Source organism: Castor canadensis, chromosome X (assembly GCF_047511655.1).
Source record: "Castor canadensis chromosome X, mCasCan1.hap1v2, whole genome shotgun sequence".
Lineage (NCBI taxonomy): Eukaryota > Metazoa > Chordata > Mammalia > Rodentia > Castoridae > Castor > Castor canadensis.
The window spans coordinates 24,830,641-24,846,669 of record NC_133405.1 but is presented as its reverse complement, the minus strand read 5'-3'; the positions used below and the strand labels follow the sequence as shown (position 1 = coordinate 24,846,669).

Genomic DNA, 16,029 nt, shown 5'->3' with positions numbered 1-16,029 from the left:
CTCGGGCATGCTACACAAACACTTGACCTACATCCCCAGTCAAGAGCCCATGTTCTTAAACATGATGTGACACTACTTCACTACCTTTACTCAGGCATTATTAAATAAGTCTGAACTATCGCAAGAGCCTTAACCACTCTGGGCTTCATGTAGCTACAACTTACCTTGTATATCCCTTGAAATTCATCTTCCTTAATTAAATTAAAATTAGGTCTAAAAACCCCAGGGTTGTTTTCAAGGCTTCAAAAACCTGGATCTGAGGTCAAAGCTACTGGCCTAGAATTTGATCTTAATATGATGTTATATGAAGTTTGTGTTCCACTCCACTGTACTACTGCTTATTGTGACTCAGAACAATGTGTATTCTTGCTGCTTTTTCCTTTCTGCACTTTTATTCATGCTATTTCTTCCAACTAGCATGTCCTATGCCTTTCTAAGTAGACATCTATCTCTTCTTTGAAATCAGTGACTCTCATTATACTTATTACAAACCTCTTTGTATTACTGTAGTTATTTATGTTCACACCTTTATATCCCTCCAATAAACTGTATATTCCTCGAAGGCTGGTATCATAACTGTGATCTGTGCAGGATCTGATACACTGTGTTATATATGTAGATTCAAAATAAATAGCTAAACAAAGAACATCTCATTTTAACAAAATAGGACTTACAAAATATTATTCTATAGAATTATAAATATGCTAAGTCCCATATATAAGAAATTGACCAATTTTCTTTTTAGATTTGAGACTCACGCAATTGAGAAAAAAAGCATATCTCAGATTTTTGTTGTTGGTTGTTTTCCTTTTTTTTGAGACAGGGTCTTCCTATAGCCCAGGCTAGCCTGGAACTCACTATGTGGCCCAGGCTGGCCTCAAACTTTTGATCTTCCTGCCTCAGCCTCCCAAGTGCTGGGATCACAGATATGCACCACCAAGTCTGGCTGCATCTTAGATCTTTAAAACCAAGTAGTTAATTCAAAACCAAGCACACAACTGAGCTTGACATGGTAAAAATTAAATTAAAATCTCATCATTAGAGTTAATAAATGCACTTTGATTGTTTAAAAAGTTTTTCAACAAACTTAGCATCTGATATAGCTTACTTTTTCTTAGTTCCTTGAATTCAACCATGTTTAAAAAATAGCATTACTATACTTTTTATTGCAGTACTGGGTTTTTAAAAATTCATTTATTCACATGTGCATACATTGTTTGGGCCATTTCTCCCCCGCCCCTCGTCCCCTTGGGGTTTGAACTCAGGGCCTCACACTTACTAGGCAGGTGCTCTACCACTTGAGCCACTCCACCAGCCCTATTTTGTGTTGAGAATTTTTGACATAGGGTCTTGCTAACTATTTGCCTGGGCTGCTCTCGAGCCTGATCTCTGCCTCTTGAGCAGCTAGTGTTAGAGGCGTGAGCAATTGGTGCCTGATCAGCACTAATATACTTTAAAAAATGGCATCAAACTTTCTTTTCTTATCAACTGTTGGTCCAACATCATTGACATGCTGTTTTCAATATCTAGATTAAATTCTTCATGAAATATTTACCAAGTGCCTATTATGTGCTAGACACTATTCAGTGCCTAGCAGCAAATGTCTACCAACATAAGCAAAAAACAAAGCAAAGCAAAAAAAAAACAAAGAAAGGTGGAGTTAAAAGGAATCAGAAGAATGTGAAAAAACAACCACAGTGCTTAGTGGAATCTGAGCTAGGTATATATGGTGTAACAAAAGTCAATTACCAATGTCTGTAGCAATATTAACCAGCAATTCTTTCCGGCCGATGCCTTTAGAAATATTAACAATTTTTTCTGGCCAGTAAGCAGGTTCTATACTTTATTTTATAAAAAAAGAAACTACGATTTGTAAATGATATATATTAATTTCAAGTATTAAAGTATTTTAATAAACTTACTTTTATTCAACTATTATTAGAGAGCCTTACTTTTGCTATTTTACAATGCAAAAGGCCTGAAGGTTTCATCTTAGTACCTGGTGCCACTGAAATAAAATATGGTCAGAGATTATAGGCTATCTCATCCTTTGACTTAAGGATAAAATAAACATAACTCTATCACGTTCAGTAACAATCATTTATATTTCCATATTAGGAAGGCCACTATCAGGTTTAAAAAAAAGTTACTACATTTTTTCAATACAAACAATGGAAAAAAAATCAACTAATTACCTGAGAGCTCCTGAATGCTTCTTAAAAATATAAAACCGTTTACTTGGGTGGCTGCTATGAGAGCTGGATAGATAAAACACAAATAAGATTACATTACTTTTATTATATACTAAGTCATATCTTTTTTATGACCGTGTTTCAAGTACTGGGGTTTGAACTCAGGGACTTGAAAGTACTCTACTGGTTGAGCTATGTCTCCAGTAGTTGTTTATCAGATAGGGTCTCACAATTTTTTTTGGCCCAGGCCAGCCTCAGGGACTGTGATCCTCCTACCTACGCCTCCCAAGTAGCTGGGATTACAGACATGCACCACCATACCCGGCTTGTTGAAGTTGGGTCATACTAACGTTTTTGTCCTGGCTGGCCTTGAACTGTGATCCTCCCAATCTCTGCCTCCCAGGTAGCTGGGATTACAGACTTGTGCCACCACATTAATTTCTTAGTTTTGAATGAAATAAAATAATGAAATTCTATTAGTTATTGCCATGTTCTCAATAACTGTGTCCCCCTCACCGAAATTCATATGTTAAAATCCTAACCCTCAATATCATGGTATTAGGAGGTAAAGTTTTGGGGAATGACTACATCATGAAGGACAGAAGCCTGATGAATAGAATTAGTGTCATTATAAAAGAGACCCCAGAGAGGTAGCTTGCCCTTTCTACCATGTGAGAATAGTGAGAAGGTGCTGTCTATGATTAATGGGCCCTCACCAGGAAAACCTGTATCTGCTGGCACCTTGATCATCACAGACTTCTCAGTCTCCAGAACTGTGAGAAATAAATTTCTGTTGTTTAAAAGGTACCCAGTCTATGGTATTTTATTATAGTAGCCCAAATGGACTAAGACAGTAATTTCTGTGTAATTCAGATTTTTATCTTACATTTCATTTTACCTGTAGCATATTTTCTAATGACATATTTCCCTGAAAACATTCTTAGGTGTTCAGGACCTCACCACTACAAAAAAAATACTCAAAGAGTTAAAAATGCAAAGAGCATCAAAGTAATTTTCAAACTATTATGAGTAAAAACAATTTAAAAGATATTTTCTAATAATGTATTTTTTGATAACAGAAACCATTATAAATAATAATTTTTTAACAAATTTCTCAAACTAAAGTTTGAGAAGCATTAGCCCTATGTTGCATTGATAGAGCCAAGCTAGCCAACACAGCAGGTCAACAGTTACACTCAGACACAGGGTAAACACCACTAGCATAATACATACACATAGGAAAAAAATTCTGGCTAGCTATAATCTTAAGAAAATGTCCTCAGACTAGGTGCTATGGTAAATACAAAGAGCTTCTCTTTGTATTACAATACCAACAATATGGAGACAGCAGAATACCTGAATGTTAGAGAACTCAAAGAAAGAAATGATCCCTATGAGTAGCTCTGGTGATCAGGTACTTTGCAGAAGGTTAACTGAGAGGGAAAGAGAGGGGCAGGAAATAACCAGGAATAAGAAAAAGCCACTTTAGGTCTTGAATATGAACCAAGAATCCATTGGGAAAGATTAATCATTTTGTGGGTCTGTTTTCTAGCCACAGAGTTGGTAAGGCTGGAAATAAAAGTCCTCAATCCCTGACATACAGGGCTCAGCACAGGGCAGGAGTGATGGCGCACCATTCTGGGGGAGGTGCTGAGGCAAGGAGGGAAGCAACCTGCTACTGAAGTAGGGAAAAGCAAAGGGACTTACAAGTCCTTTAGAGAGCAATGGAAACATTCAGTTCTACAGGAGGTAATGATGAGTAAGAGCTCAATATGTAGGAAGAAAGTGCGGGTTTGGGGCTCACTGGAAATTAAGGAGCCTTGAGCCCATGGAAAATGGGAAAGGGGAGGATGGAAAGACACAAGGTGTTCCTTAAAGCCCACATGCCAAAGGTTTGACTGTCAGCCTGTGGTGCTATTGGGCAGTGTTGGAAACTTTAGGAGTTGAGGCCTAAGTGGAAGGAAGTTACGTCACTAGGGGCATGTCCTTGATGTGTATATTGGGAACCCTGCCCCTCACCCCTCTGTGCTTTGTTTACACTATGTGCTTTCCATCCCGATATATATGTATCATCACAGGCCCAAAAGCAACACAGCCAGTCAGTCATCCAAGGACTGAAACCTCTGAAACCATAAGCCAAGATTAACTTTTTCTCCTTATAAGTTGTTTATCTCAGGTATTTTGTCACAGCTATGGAAAACTGACTAAAACACATGTATTTAAGAAATACCAAAGATATTTTCCAATTTAGTCCTGTATAAGATAGAGGGAGAATTAAAGCCCCATTAGGACACTCATGTGTTTGGCTTAGAATAGGAGACCACCATTGCTCCCAGAATTGTACTAAGGGAAAAGCTAGCTAGGGCCTGAGTCAGAGCAATAGGGATATGGGTGCAGGACCACTGAAGTAGTATGGAGGCAGAGTTGTAAACTGTGGAAGGTGGATACTCAAGAAGACATGAGGCATGGTAGCAGATCAAGAGAACTCTATGGGCTTCATAAACTTGGGGCACTGAATTAATTCCAGCTGGTGCTCCACATGTACACAAACAATACCCTGAAACAGACTGAACTTAAAGGGGATTGGGGTGAAAAGGCTTTGAGTCTTAGCCCAACAATGTTTGGCTTATTTTTGCTCTTTATAGATGCCAAGTGGGTCAAAGATGAAAATATCAGCTAGTTAGAAATGAAGAACTAGATCTCAGGAAAACTCAATGTTCAAATTTGAAGATTTACAATTGAAAAGTAAAAGATAAAACTCTGGGAGGGCTAAAGTACCAAGAAAGGGAGTATAAATAGGACAGAAGAGCTGAAGAAACAAAATGTAACAATAAAGAAGGAGTAGCCAAAAAGGGAAGATGAAAAATGGGCAGTAATAATTTTAAGATTTGTAATAATAATCAAATTACTAGTTGTAAGAAATCAATCATAAACATTCTAATTTACTTTGCATTGACTTAACCTTGACAATGTATTCTAAGGATTTCCTTCTGGTCCTTTTGTTTTTTTCAGTGTACCAAGAACTTGGATGCTGTAACTGAGGTTTCTAGGGTTTTCTTTTGTTTTGCTTTTTTCGTAATTAAAGATTTATTTGTTCCTTCATATATTTTCTGCAATAAACCCAAAATTGATGGCTGTTAAAAAAAATAAATAATTTAATACAAGTCGAGAAGTTTTGAAAGTGAGTGACTGGGGGCCGAGGCTGTAGCTCAGTGGTAGAGGACTTGCCAAGCATGTTCTAGGTCCTGGATTCCATCCCCAGCACCACAAAAAAAAGTGAGTACTTTAAACTATCAAATACTCTAAAGAAGTCATACCCAGGTAAGAATGAAGTATATCTAGTGATCGGGACATGACTGACAACTTTTAAAGGAGCAGTGTTAGCTGATATTCAAATTACAAATGGTAAAAATAACAGATAGGATAGTCAAGAATGCTCTTCACAAATGTTGATAGTAAAAGGAAGATAAGTTAATATGTAAATATAAATCTCCCTCATGTTAAAAAATATCCGAAAACATTACAGGCAGAAAGAATGTGGTTGAGAGAAAGAAATGAAGCAATGGCCCAAAATATCTGAGTAAGGTCGTAGAGAAAATGCGGGAGATGAGAAGCAGAGCTATCTTTATAAAAGTAGGCCACGTCTGTTTTCTGAGGTTAATTTCCAGATAAAGGCAAAAAAATTGAGGTAGGAAAAAGTTAATTTTGAGAAAAACAAAAACTATGCCTCTGAGTAATTTATAGGCAAAGTTCGTAACTGACACTAGATGAAAATCTTGAGGGTCACAAAAAGGGTTTAAACAGATGTTGTACATAACAATAGAAATACCTTTTAAAAGACAGGACCAAATTAAAGTTAAAGATCAGAAATTTAGAGGTGATTGAATCAATCACATTTTGGTAGTCCAGAAGTGAGCATAGAGAGGTAACAAAAAGGATAAGAGATTCAAAGATAGCAAGGCTAACCCGGACTGAAGATGTAAAGGATTCTAGGATAAAAACACAGCAACACTTAAATCAGATGACCTTGAGGGTGAGGCTGACTGAGGAATTGGATTGGTGCTGTTGGAATGGGAAGAGTGATCAAGGCACTGAAAGTCTTGTGATGGTAAGAATTTCAAATCAATATTATGTATTAGGTCACATGGGATGGTGGTAAGAAAGGGAATATAAGTTAGAGGTGAATGTGAAATGCTTGAAATGCTAGCATTAAGGAAGTAAAAGTACCTGAGCTCAGACTGATAATCAAGGGGAGAAAAAAATCCTGTAAGATAGGTGCTGAAGTCATGAAAAATATGGGCAGGTGCTTCAAAGAGGTAGCCTACTCTGACCACAAAGTAACATAGAGGTCTTGTTATGGTCTTGAAGAAAATTACTTTTACTGGCTATACCTTATTTCTAACTGAAAATAAATGGAAACTATTTCAGTTTGAATTATCAACTTACCATATTTATATCTGAATGCTTTTTGTCCTAAAAAAATCTATCCATCCTAAAGGAATAAAGGAAGCCCCTACTAATGAGGTCCAAGTAAAAGTAATGTGGGCTCTGAAGTATCTCCCTGGCATAGAGTACTTAGCAGGTGCACAAATAATGTACATTGAATCAATGTATGAAAAATAATTCCAACAGAAAAATCATGACTACATGATTCCTTTAGCTCCTCATTCCACACTTCATTGAATGAATGCAAAGACAGATGGCTGGAGAAAGGAATGGACAGACAGATGGGGGAAGCAAGGGAAAGGGACAGTGAGGTGAGAAGGGAGTAGAAATAATTCCTTAGCATCATTAAAAAACCTGGAGCCTCTCAAGTAACCATTATGAAGAGGATAACTCATGTGGCTACATGTATTTATTTGATAAATATATTGAAAACACTTAAAATTTTGTTTGACTATTAAGAAGGAGAGGAGAATAGTGAGGGTGATTAAGAAAGAGTAATACAGACAGGGTGAACTTGATCAAAGTACATTATATGCATGTTGCTAATATCACAATGAAACCCATTTATATAATTTATGCTAATAAAATTAAAAATTTTTGTTTGAAAATAATTACTTTTGACCTAAAAGAATAAAATTCTTATAGAAAAACACATTTCTCTAATAAATCCATTCTAATTTCATTAGTCTGTTCTTATAATTTTTGTCCCAATATTTTCCTAAGTTACTATATAGAAAAATAGTACAAGGGACATCCTTTAAGTTCCTTATTGTTAGACTCTTACCTTCTTGATGAGACAAACTTGCTTCTGATAGGACAACTCTGTCTTCAAAAGACCGACTTCCTGAATGGCATTTTTTTTTTTTTGGTGTTGGAGACTGAATCCAGGGCCTCACACATTGCTAGGCAAGTGCTATATTTCTGAGCTAAACTCACAGCCTTGAATGGAAATTTTGATTGGCAGTTTACATGTTTAACTTACCTCATCATATGATTTATAAAGGCTTTGTTACAATTAGTGTTGTACTTGCAAAAATTACAATGGATATATATAGAAAAGTGGCTTGCAAAATCTTTTATTTTGGAACGACACTCAATGCACTTGTGAATTCCCCGACGACACCTTGGAGACAGAAAAAAATATATTGTACAACAAAATATGGGAAAGCCTTATTAATATTTAACTGAAGCCAAGATATTTAAATTAATATTGCCAAAAAAGATAATTTGAAAATTTGCTTTGAAGCAATCAACTAGAATACAAAAAGTCTAACACAGATTGTTTCCTTAGCATAAAAATACCAAATTAACCAATTCAACTATTTTAAGTTAAAAAGCACAAAATATAAGATTAATGTAAATGATTAAATTATAGAATGAAAACAGTAATTCAAGTTCTACTCAGCAGATATAATCACTCCCCCCCCCACAGTATTGGGGTTTGAACTCAGGGTCTCATGCTTGCTCGGCAGGCACCCTACCACTTGAGCCAAGCCTCCAGCCCCCTCCCCCATTTTAAATCATTTGCTTGGCCTTTATGCCAGATAAGTGATTATCATGTAAATGTGCAAAAGGGTTTTGTGATATGAAAGTCTTATTGAAATAAACATTTAATATTTAAGATTAAATTAGTATTGTATGTCAGGAATAAAAGATGGTACCTTAAGTTCTTCAAAGCTATGCTGATTGTATTTTTTCTGTTGCGTTGCCTCTTTTGCTTGTAAGAGGGTTTGGCTTTGCATTTAGATGTACCTGTACTTGGCTTACTTGTATTAGGTTTAGTTGCAGTGGATACAGTTGCATGAGGCTTACTTGTCTTAGATTTACTTGCATGAGTCTTTGTGGGAGTTTTAGCAGTTGTATTTTTAGACTTTGGAGGTGAGACCTGTAGAGAAGAAGTGCTTGGAGCACAACTGGAAGGTGTACTTGATGGTTTTGGCTGAACAGGTCCAAATGAGGCTCGGATAGTAACCTATAAAAACAAAAGTGACAGATACTTTTTAGAAAACTAATTGTCACAGTAGTATTAAAATATCATCTGCAAGCTCTCACATTTAGGATCAATTTTTACAAGGGTTCCAAAATAATTCAATGGGGAAAGAAGAGTCAACAAATGGTGCTGTAAAAATGGATATTCACATACAAAATAATAAATTCAAACCCCTATTTCATATTAAAACCAAATTTAACTCAAAATATATCAAAACCAAATTATAAGAGCTAAAATAGTAAGACTCTCAGAAGAAAATATGGGAGCAAACTCTCATGACCATGGTTTAGGAAATGGTTTCTTAAATACGTCACCTAAAGCATAAGCAAACAACAACAAAACAGATGAGTAGGCATAAAAATATTTGACCAAAGAAGATAAAATATTAAACATAAGAGTTACCACATAACCCAACAATTCTACTCCTAGGTATATTACTAAGAGAAATGAAAACATATGCCCATACAAAAACTTGTATATGAGTTTTTATAGCAACATTATTCATAATAGGCAAAAATGAGAAAACAGCTCAAATATCCACCAAGTGATGAATGGATAAACACTGGATTATCCATACAATGTAATATTATTTGGTCATAAAAAGGAGCAAAGCATTGAAACATGCTATAATATGGATAAACCTAGGAAAGAAACATTAAGCTAAGTCCCCAAAGATCATATATTATAGGACTCCATTTATACAAAATTTCCAGGATAGGAAAATCCATAGACAAGATTAAAGTGTGTGTGGGGTGGTAGTAGAAAAATAGAGTCGCTGCTAACTGGTAAGGCAGTTGTTTTAGGGGTGATGAAAATGTTCTGAAATTGATTGTGGTGATGTTTGCACAACTCTGAATATGCTAAAATAAACACACTGAACTGAGTACTTTAAATGGATGAATTGTATATGAATTACATTATCAATCTAGTTGTTACAAATAAATCACTGTAATACAAAAAGTTAAATATCGTTATTTTGAAAATAGCAAGTATAAAACGCACTCAGGTAAGCCTCCAGTTTATTCTAAATGGTCATAACAACAAATGAAATTTACCTTCATATTTATTTACTGTTATTATAGTTTCATATTGGTTACAGTTATATGTTAACACAGATATTAATGAATAATTAGGCATTAGTATAATTACATGAGTATCAAAGAGCATATCCTATGGCTATTTTTATGATTTAGTATAATTCAAAAGCTTTCATGAATATAGAGGTCAAAATTTAAGGGCTGTGGTGTGGCTCAATGATAGAGCACATGCCTTAGCATGCAAGAATCCCTGGATTTGATTCCCAGCACCAAGGGAAAAAAAAGGACTGGGGAGACATAGCTAATTCATAGAGCACTTTCCTAGCATGTACAAGGCCACGGACTCAATCCCCAGCACTACAAAAAAAGAAAATTAAATCTCAAAGCCTGAAATAATAACTCTAGAAAGGCCTACATTAACAGATCTTCAGTAAATGTGACCTTTTCCTTGCTGGGGGCCTATTGGGCAGGATTTCTGCTTCTAAATATTATGGTGGAGGTTACATCAATTCAGCATAGAGCAGAGTTTTTTTTTTTGTGGGACTGGGGTTTGAACTCAGGGCTTTGCACTTGCAAAGCAGGCGCTCTTCTGCTTGAGCCACGCCTCCAGTCCATTTTGCTCTTGTTATCTTGGATATGGGGGGGGGGTCTCATGAACTATTTACCCGGGCTGGCCTTGAACCGCGATCTTCCCGATCTCAGCCTCCCAAGTAGCTAGGATTACAGCCGTGAGCCACTGGCGCCCGGCAGCATGGAGAATTTAATAATGCCTAATTTCCTTAATGGGAGCAAATATAAAATTTATCACTTAGTAGTTGGAAAAAGAAAATGATTACACCCACTGCTTAATAATGGAAAACACAGTCACCTGCTGCTGAAATTTCAGTGTGACCTCTTCCTAACCATGTGACCTTGAGTAAGGAATTTATTCTATCTAAGCCTTCTCATCTATAAAACAGGGATATAACACCTGCCTTGTCTACTTTATTAGATTGCTGCCTGGATAAAATAAACAGAATTATGAAAAAGTATACCAAAAACTTAATTCTAAATGCTTTAAGACATCAATAATATTAAGATAGTGATATTATTAATACTGCCATTACTATTGCTATATTACTAGTATGGAAAGATATAGGAGGACTGATGTCTAGCCCCAATATGAAATAAAGACTGTAGAAGGATACTGGATAGTCTCTCTCACTCTAGATGTTCAAAGCATTGCTCTGCATTATTTTAGTTAATTCCAATAGCAGATATAATCACATTCAAATGTACATACTCAAAGACAAACATGAATGTTTGAGGATTATTCATTTTAGAATATGCATCCCTCGGCTGGAACAAATATTCAAGAGCTAGCTTTTTATAAAGAAGTCAGAAAACATGCACATATGGCAAGCAGGTAAAAGGAAATCTGTAGTGAGATGTGTTCTTTTCTTTAGAAGCAGTAATGCTATTCAGGCACAGAACTTGTTTTTCTGGTAGTTGAGTAATACCAACTTCAACAAACCTATGGCATTAAAGGCACTGTGACAGATGTTCATGACACAAAGTTATTCATGATTCTTTTTTTTCTTTATTCATATGTGCATACATTGTTTGGGCCATTTCTCCCTATTCATGATTCTTGATCTCAAACACTTTACATTCTTGGCAGCTGAAATAGACCTATGCACTGCCAACTGGAATAGCTCAAAAACAACCTGTAGAATACTGAAACTACCCATTGAATCAGCCTAGTCAATCTATCTGTACTCACTCAAAGGAGTATCACTTCAACAAAGTACACTGTCAATCAACTAAAAAAAAAATCAATGGGTTAGAAGTTTTACTATCTAAATATAAGAATGATAAAAACCTAAATTTACATTCTTAAAAGCAACCAGAGGTCAATTTTTCATATTATAGTCAATAGATAAAATCAGACAGGAGCTTATTTCTATTTTACAAAATGTTAAAATACATCATATTTAACACTCACTTTTGTTCCAGGAGGCAATCCTTCTAGTTCTTTAGGCTTTATAAATGTACGATGCTGTGTCTTGTGATCTGTTTTCTCCTTGCAGGTCAAAAACTGTAGTCTGCATTTTGTACAACGATGAATTCCTTTTTTCTGTTTATAGAGAATATTAGAAATAATATTAAAATACTAACTCCTTTTTTTTGATTTTTTTGAGACAGGGTCTCACTATGTAGCCCAAACTTGTCTTGAACTCACCATGTAGCCCTACTATGCAACCCTACAACTAGTGATCCTCCTGCCTAAGGCTCCTGAGTGCTGGGATTACACATGTGCAATGCTATGCCCTGGGACCCGAAAAATTCTAATTATCTAAATAATTTCAAAACCAGCCAGGTGCCGGTGGCTTATGCCTGCAATCCTAGCTACTTAGGAGGTAAGAGATTAGGAGGATCACAGTTCGAAGCCAGCCTGGGCAAATACTTCACAAGACCCTGTCTTAAAAATACCGAACACAAAATAGGGCTGGTGGAGTAGATGAAGTGGTAGTACGCCTGCCTAGCAAGCCTGAGGCCCTGAGTTCAAAGCCCAGTACCGCCCCAGCCTTTAAAATAATAAAAAAAACCCAGTATTTTTAAATAGTCTTCCCTATTTTTCTCTTTCAGTGGTAGAGATTGAACCTAGGGCTTTATGCTACTACTGAGCTATACCCCAGCCGATTTCTTTCTTTTTTTTTTTTTTGCAACGCTAGGGATCAAACTCAGGGCCTCATGTAGGCTAGACAAATGTATTATTTCATTTTGAAAAGCATGCCTTGCATTAGTATTTGAGTTTCAAAAGTATTTGTTATTTATAAGCACCAAACATGAAAATTGTTATCAATTAGAATCTAATGGGAAAAGTCCTATAATAATTGTGGTATGAAAGCTCTTTTAATTAAAACCTTGAAGTATAAACTATTCAAATGCATGATATTGTGAAAATGAATTGCATTATATCTTTATCCTTAGAAAAAGTAAATTCTTTATAATTTTTGCTATTTCCATTTGTTTTGCAAGTTAGTAAAACAATCTTCTAAAATCAAACAAACCTAACCAGAGACTCCTAAGAAAATTATGTAACAGAAATAGTTGTACGACAGTCCTATCCAACAGAAACTTCTGCAATGATAATCTTCCTATAGCTGCACGATCCATTAGGGTATCTATTAGTCACATGCAACCGCATGAGAACTTTAAATGTAATAAACACAACTGAGAAGCTGATTTTCTCACTTTATTTAGTTTTACTTAGCCTAAATTAAAAAAAAAACAGACAAGACTATTAGCAATATTGAACAGCATCTATATGGAAGCCTAAATGAGAACTCTTCTCAATCTACTGTTTGACAACCCCTTGACTGAGTTCTTCAAACCTAGTCCCATTACTATTTTACCAATGGGAAATAGGACCCCAGAAAAATCTGTCACTTGCCCATAGCTGGTTAGTATTCTTTCTACTACGTATTATTAATTGCAATCTTTATGTGTATGGTCTCATTAATTAAAATATGCATTTCTATTGCACAGTTTTTGGAAATCTTCTTCCCTGTACCAATACTTCATCCAATTTCATGGCTTTAAATATCAGCCATCCAACTGTCTATCTGACTTGTTTATCTGACTTAAATGCCCAATAGGTATTTAAAGTCAACATGAACAAAAGTGAACTCCAGATTCCCCTCCATTCGCTCTGTGTATACACGTGTATATGTGTAGTGCTGCTGTCGAAATGTGTTCCTTCTATACTTTTCTCAACCACTGCTACCATCCATGCTACCCTAAAGCCACTCATGGACTCTTGCAATAGGGTCCTATCTTCTCCCTCTTTCTACTCTTCATTCCCCTACAGTTAATTCTTCCCCTGGTTACCGGAGAGATCTTGAAAACACTGCAGATCTTTCCATGCTTAAACCCTCCAGTGGCTTTCCATAATACTTCAGAATCCTGACTCCAGCCTACAAAAGGCCCTCCATGGTCTGGTTTGCCTTGTATTATTGCCACCTCATTTACAACTTTTCCTTCTACTAATAAGTAGAAGACTGTACTCCAGTCACGTTGACCTCCTTGCTGTTCCTCCAACATCCTAGTCATGGGCATCACCTCATTATATACTTCTGTTCCTTCGGCCTGGAACATTCTCCCCCAGATAGCCGTATGAGATACTCCCTTATCCCCTTTGTAGAGGTCTCTTTGACCAATTCTAGTAAAAAAAAAAAAAGAGAGAACTACTACTTACCTAACCCTAGAACTCCCTATCATTTATTTTCTTCCCATTGTATTTATCATTAGCTAGCATGTATGTATGCATTTGGCAGTACTGGGGTTTGAACTCAGGGCCTCACACTTGCTAGACAAGCACTCTACCACTTTTTTTTTAAATTTTTATTTTATTCGTATGTGCATACAATGTTTGGGTCATTTCTCCCTCCTTCCCACACCCCCTCCCTCTCCCCCCACCCCCTCAATATCCAGCAGAAACTGTTTTCCCCTTATCTCTAATTTTGTTGTAGAGAGAGTATAAGCAATAATAGGAAGGAACAAGGGTTTTTGCTGGTTGAGATAAGGATAGCTATACAAGGAGTTGACTCGCATTGCTTTCCTGTGCGTGTGTGTTACCTTCTAGGTTAATTCTTCTTGATCTAACCTTTTGTCTAGTTCCTGGTCCCCTTCTCCTATTGGCCTCAGTTGCTTTAAAGTATCTGCTTTAGTTTCTCTGCATTGAGGGCAACAAATGCTATCTAGTTTTTTAGGTGTCTTACCTATCCTCATACCTCCCTTGTAGCACTCTACCACTTGAGCCATTCCATCAGTTCACCCTCCCTTCCCCTCACACACTAACTTTCTTCACCATAATGCAAATTCCAGCGGGCACAACTTTGCTTTTCTCACTTGTATATTCCCAATACCTGAAGTAGTCCCTGGTATATATTAGGCTCAACAAATGATTTGTTAAATAACTAGTGAGGTAGATAGACAGCAAGAGACTGTCTAAGCACACATGAGCAGCAGGCACCATTTAACTATTTCAGAATGTCAGAGTATTTATCTAGAACCTGGAGAAGAGACATTAATCTACTATTCTCTTAAAATTAGACTTAATAATAATGTACAATAGCAAATCTCTCTTCTGCATGTATGTTTGCAAAGTGCTAAGGATAAGGATGACACGGTACATTTTTAAAAATAACATGGTGCGCAACCAAAGAAACAATGATTTGTTCCAAGAGTACAGAAAAACTTGCTTGTGTTGAAGTTTTTGACAAGCATGTTATTGTTTGGGTTGGTTGAGGGATTTTTTTTTTGGCAGTACTGTACTTTGAACTCAGGACCTTGCACTTGCTAGGCCACTTGAGCCACACCCCCAGCTCTTTTTTTTGCTGTAGTAATTTTTCAGGTAGGGGCTCATGTTTTTAATCTGGGGCTAGTCTTAGACTGTGATCATTCTACCTATGGCTGCACTTGTAACTGGTACCATAGGCATACACCACCATATCTAGTTTATTGAGATCGAGTCTCACTAACTTTTTGCCCAGGCTGGCCGCAAACAGAGATTTTTCTCCATCTCAGCCTCCCAAATAGCTGGGATTATAGTCATGACTCACCCTTCCCAGCCTCCGAGTTGAAGGATTTTCAAAGGTAATGTTGACTATCTGTCATTTCTGCCTTTAGACCTATTGTCAGTGTGGACTATGACTCTGTGGAAAAAAAGTGTGAACTCTAAGTCAATTTTTAGCTGTGCCATTTGGTGGAGAATGTGATATTGGGCAAGTTACTCTCTATAAAGCTTTGTTTCCTTGTCTATAAAATATAAATAATCAGATGCCTGCTTCATAGGGTGACTGTAAAGATTAAGAAAAATACTGTATATGAAAGCACCAGTGGCTGGACATGGTAGCTCAAGCCTTAATTTTAGCTACTTGGGAGGCTGAGATCAGGAAGATCATGAGGTCAGCCAGGGCAAAAAAGTTTATGAGACCCCATCTCAAATAATGCTGGGAGTGGTGGTGTGTTTGTCATCTCAGCTATATGGGGAAGCACAAATAAGAGGATTATGGCCCAGACCAGCCCAGGCATAAAGCAAGACCCAACAATAAGAAAACCAAGACCCAACACAAAGAGCAGAGGGAATAGTTCAAGTGGCAGATTTCCTGCCTAGCAAGCATGAAGCCTTGAGTTCAAAACCCAGCACTGCCAGAAAAACAAAAGCACCAGTGGCTGTCATATGGCAAATGATTAGTATATTTTTTGTTATTGCTAATAAGTTAATGAAGATATTTAATACATTGTTCTTTTCAAAAAACAAAGGTCAAAAGATGAAATATAGAAGACAGAGAACAGTGTTTCCCAAACACTATTCCTC

At 36.6% G+C, this 16,029-nt stretch overlaps 1 protein-coding gene across 13 annotated transcripts in view; it reads right to left on the bottom strand.

Moving 5' to 3' along the window:
* The window catches only part of Znf280c (zinc finger protein 280C), a 70,040-nt gene that overhangs the window by 3,720 nt on the left and 50,291 nt on the right, over window positions 1-16,029 (bottom strand). For 9 of the 13 annotated variants that reach the window (XM_074063845.1, XM_074063846.1, XM_074063847.1 and 6 more), the window contains 4 exons: window positions 11,650-11,781; window positions 8,300-8,610; window positions 7,621-7,761; window positions 2,196-2,258 (listed from right to left, as the gene is read on the bottom strand). In XM_074063845.1, the coding sequence (XP_073919946.1) occupies window positions 2,196-2,258; window positions 7,621-7,761; window positions 8,300-8,610; window positions 11,650-11,781 (647 nt within the window). Of the gene's footprint in view, window positions 1-2,195; window positions 2,259-2,488; window positions 7,762-8,299; window positions 8,611-11,649; window positions 11,782-16,029 lie in introns of those variants that run through there. The other 4 variants (XM_074063855.1, XR_012444571.1, XR_012444572.1 and 1 more) reach the window with 4 other exon arrangements.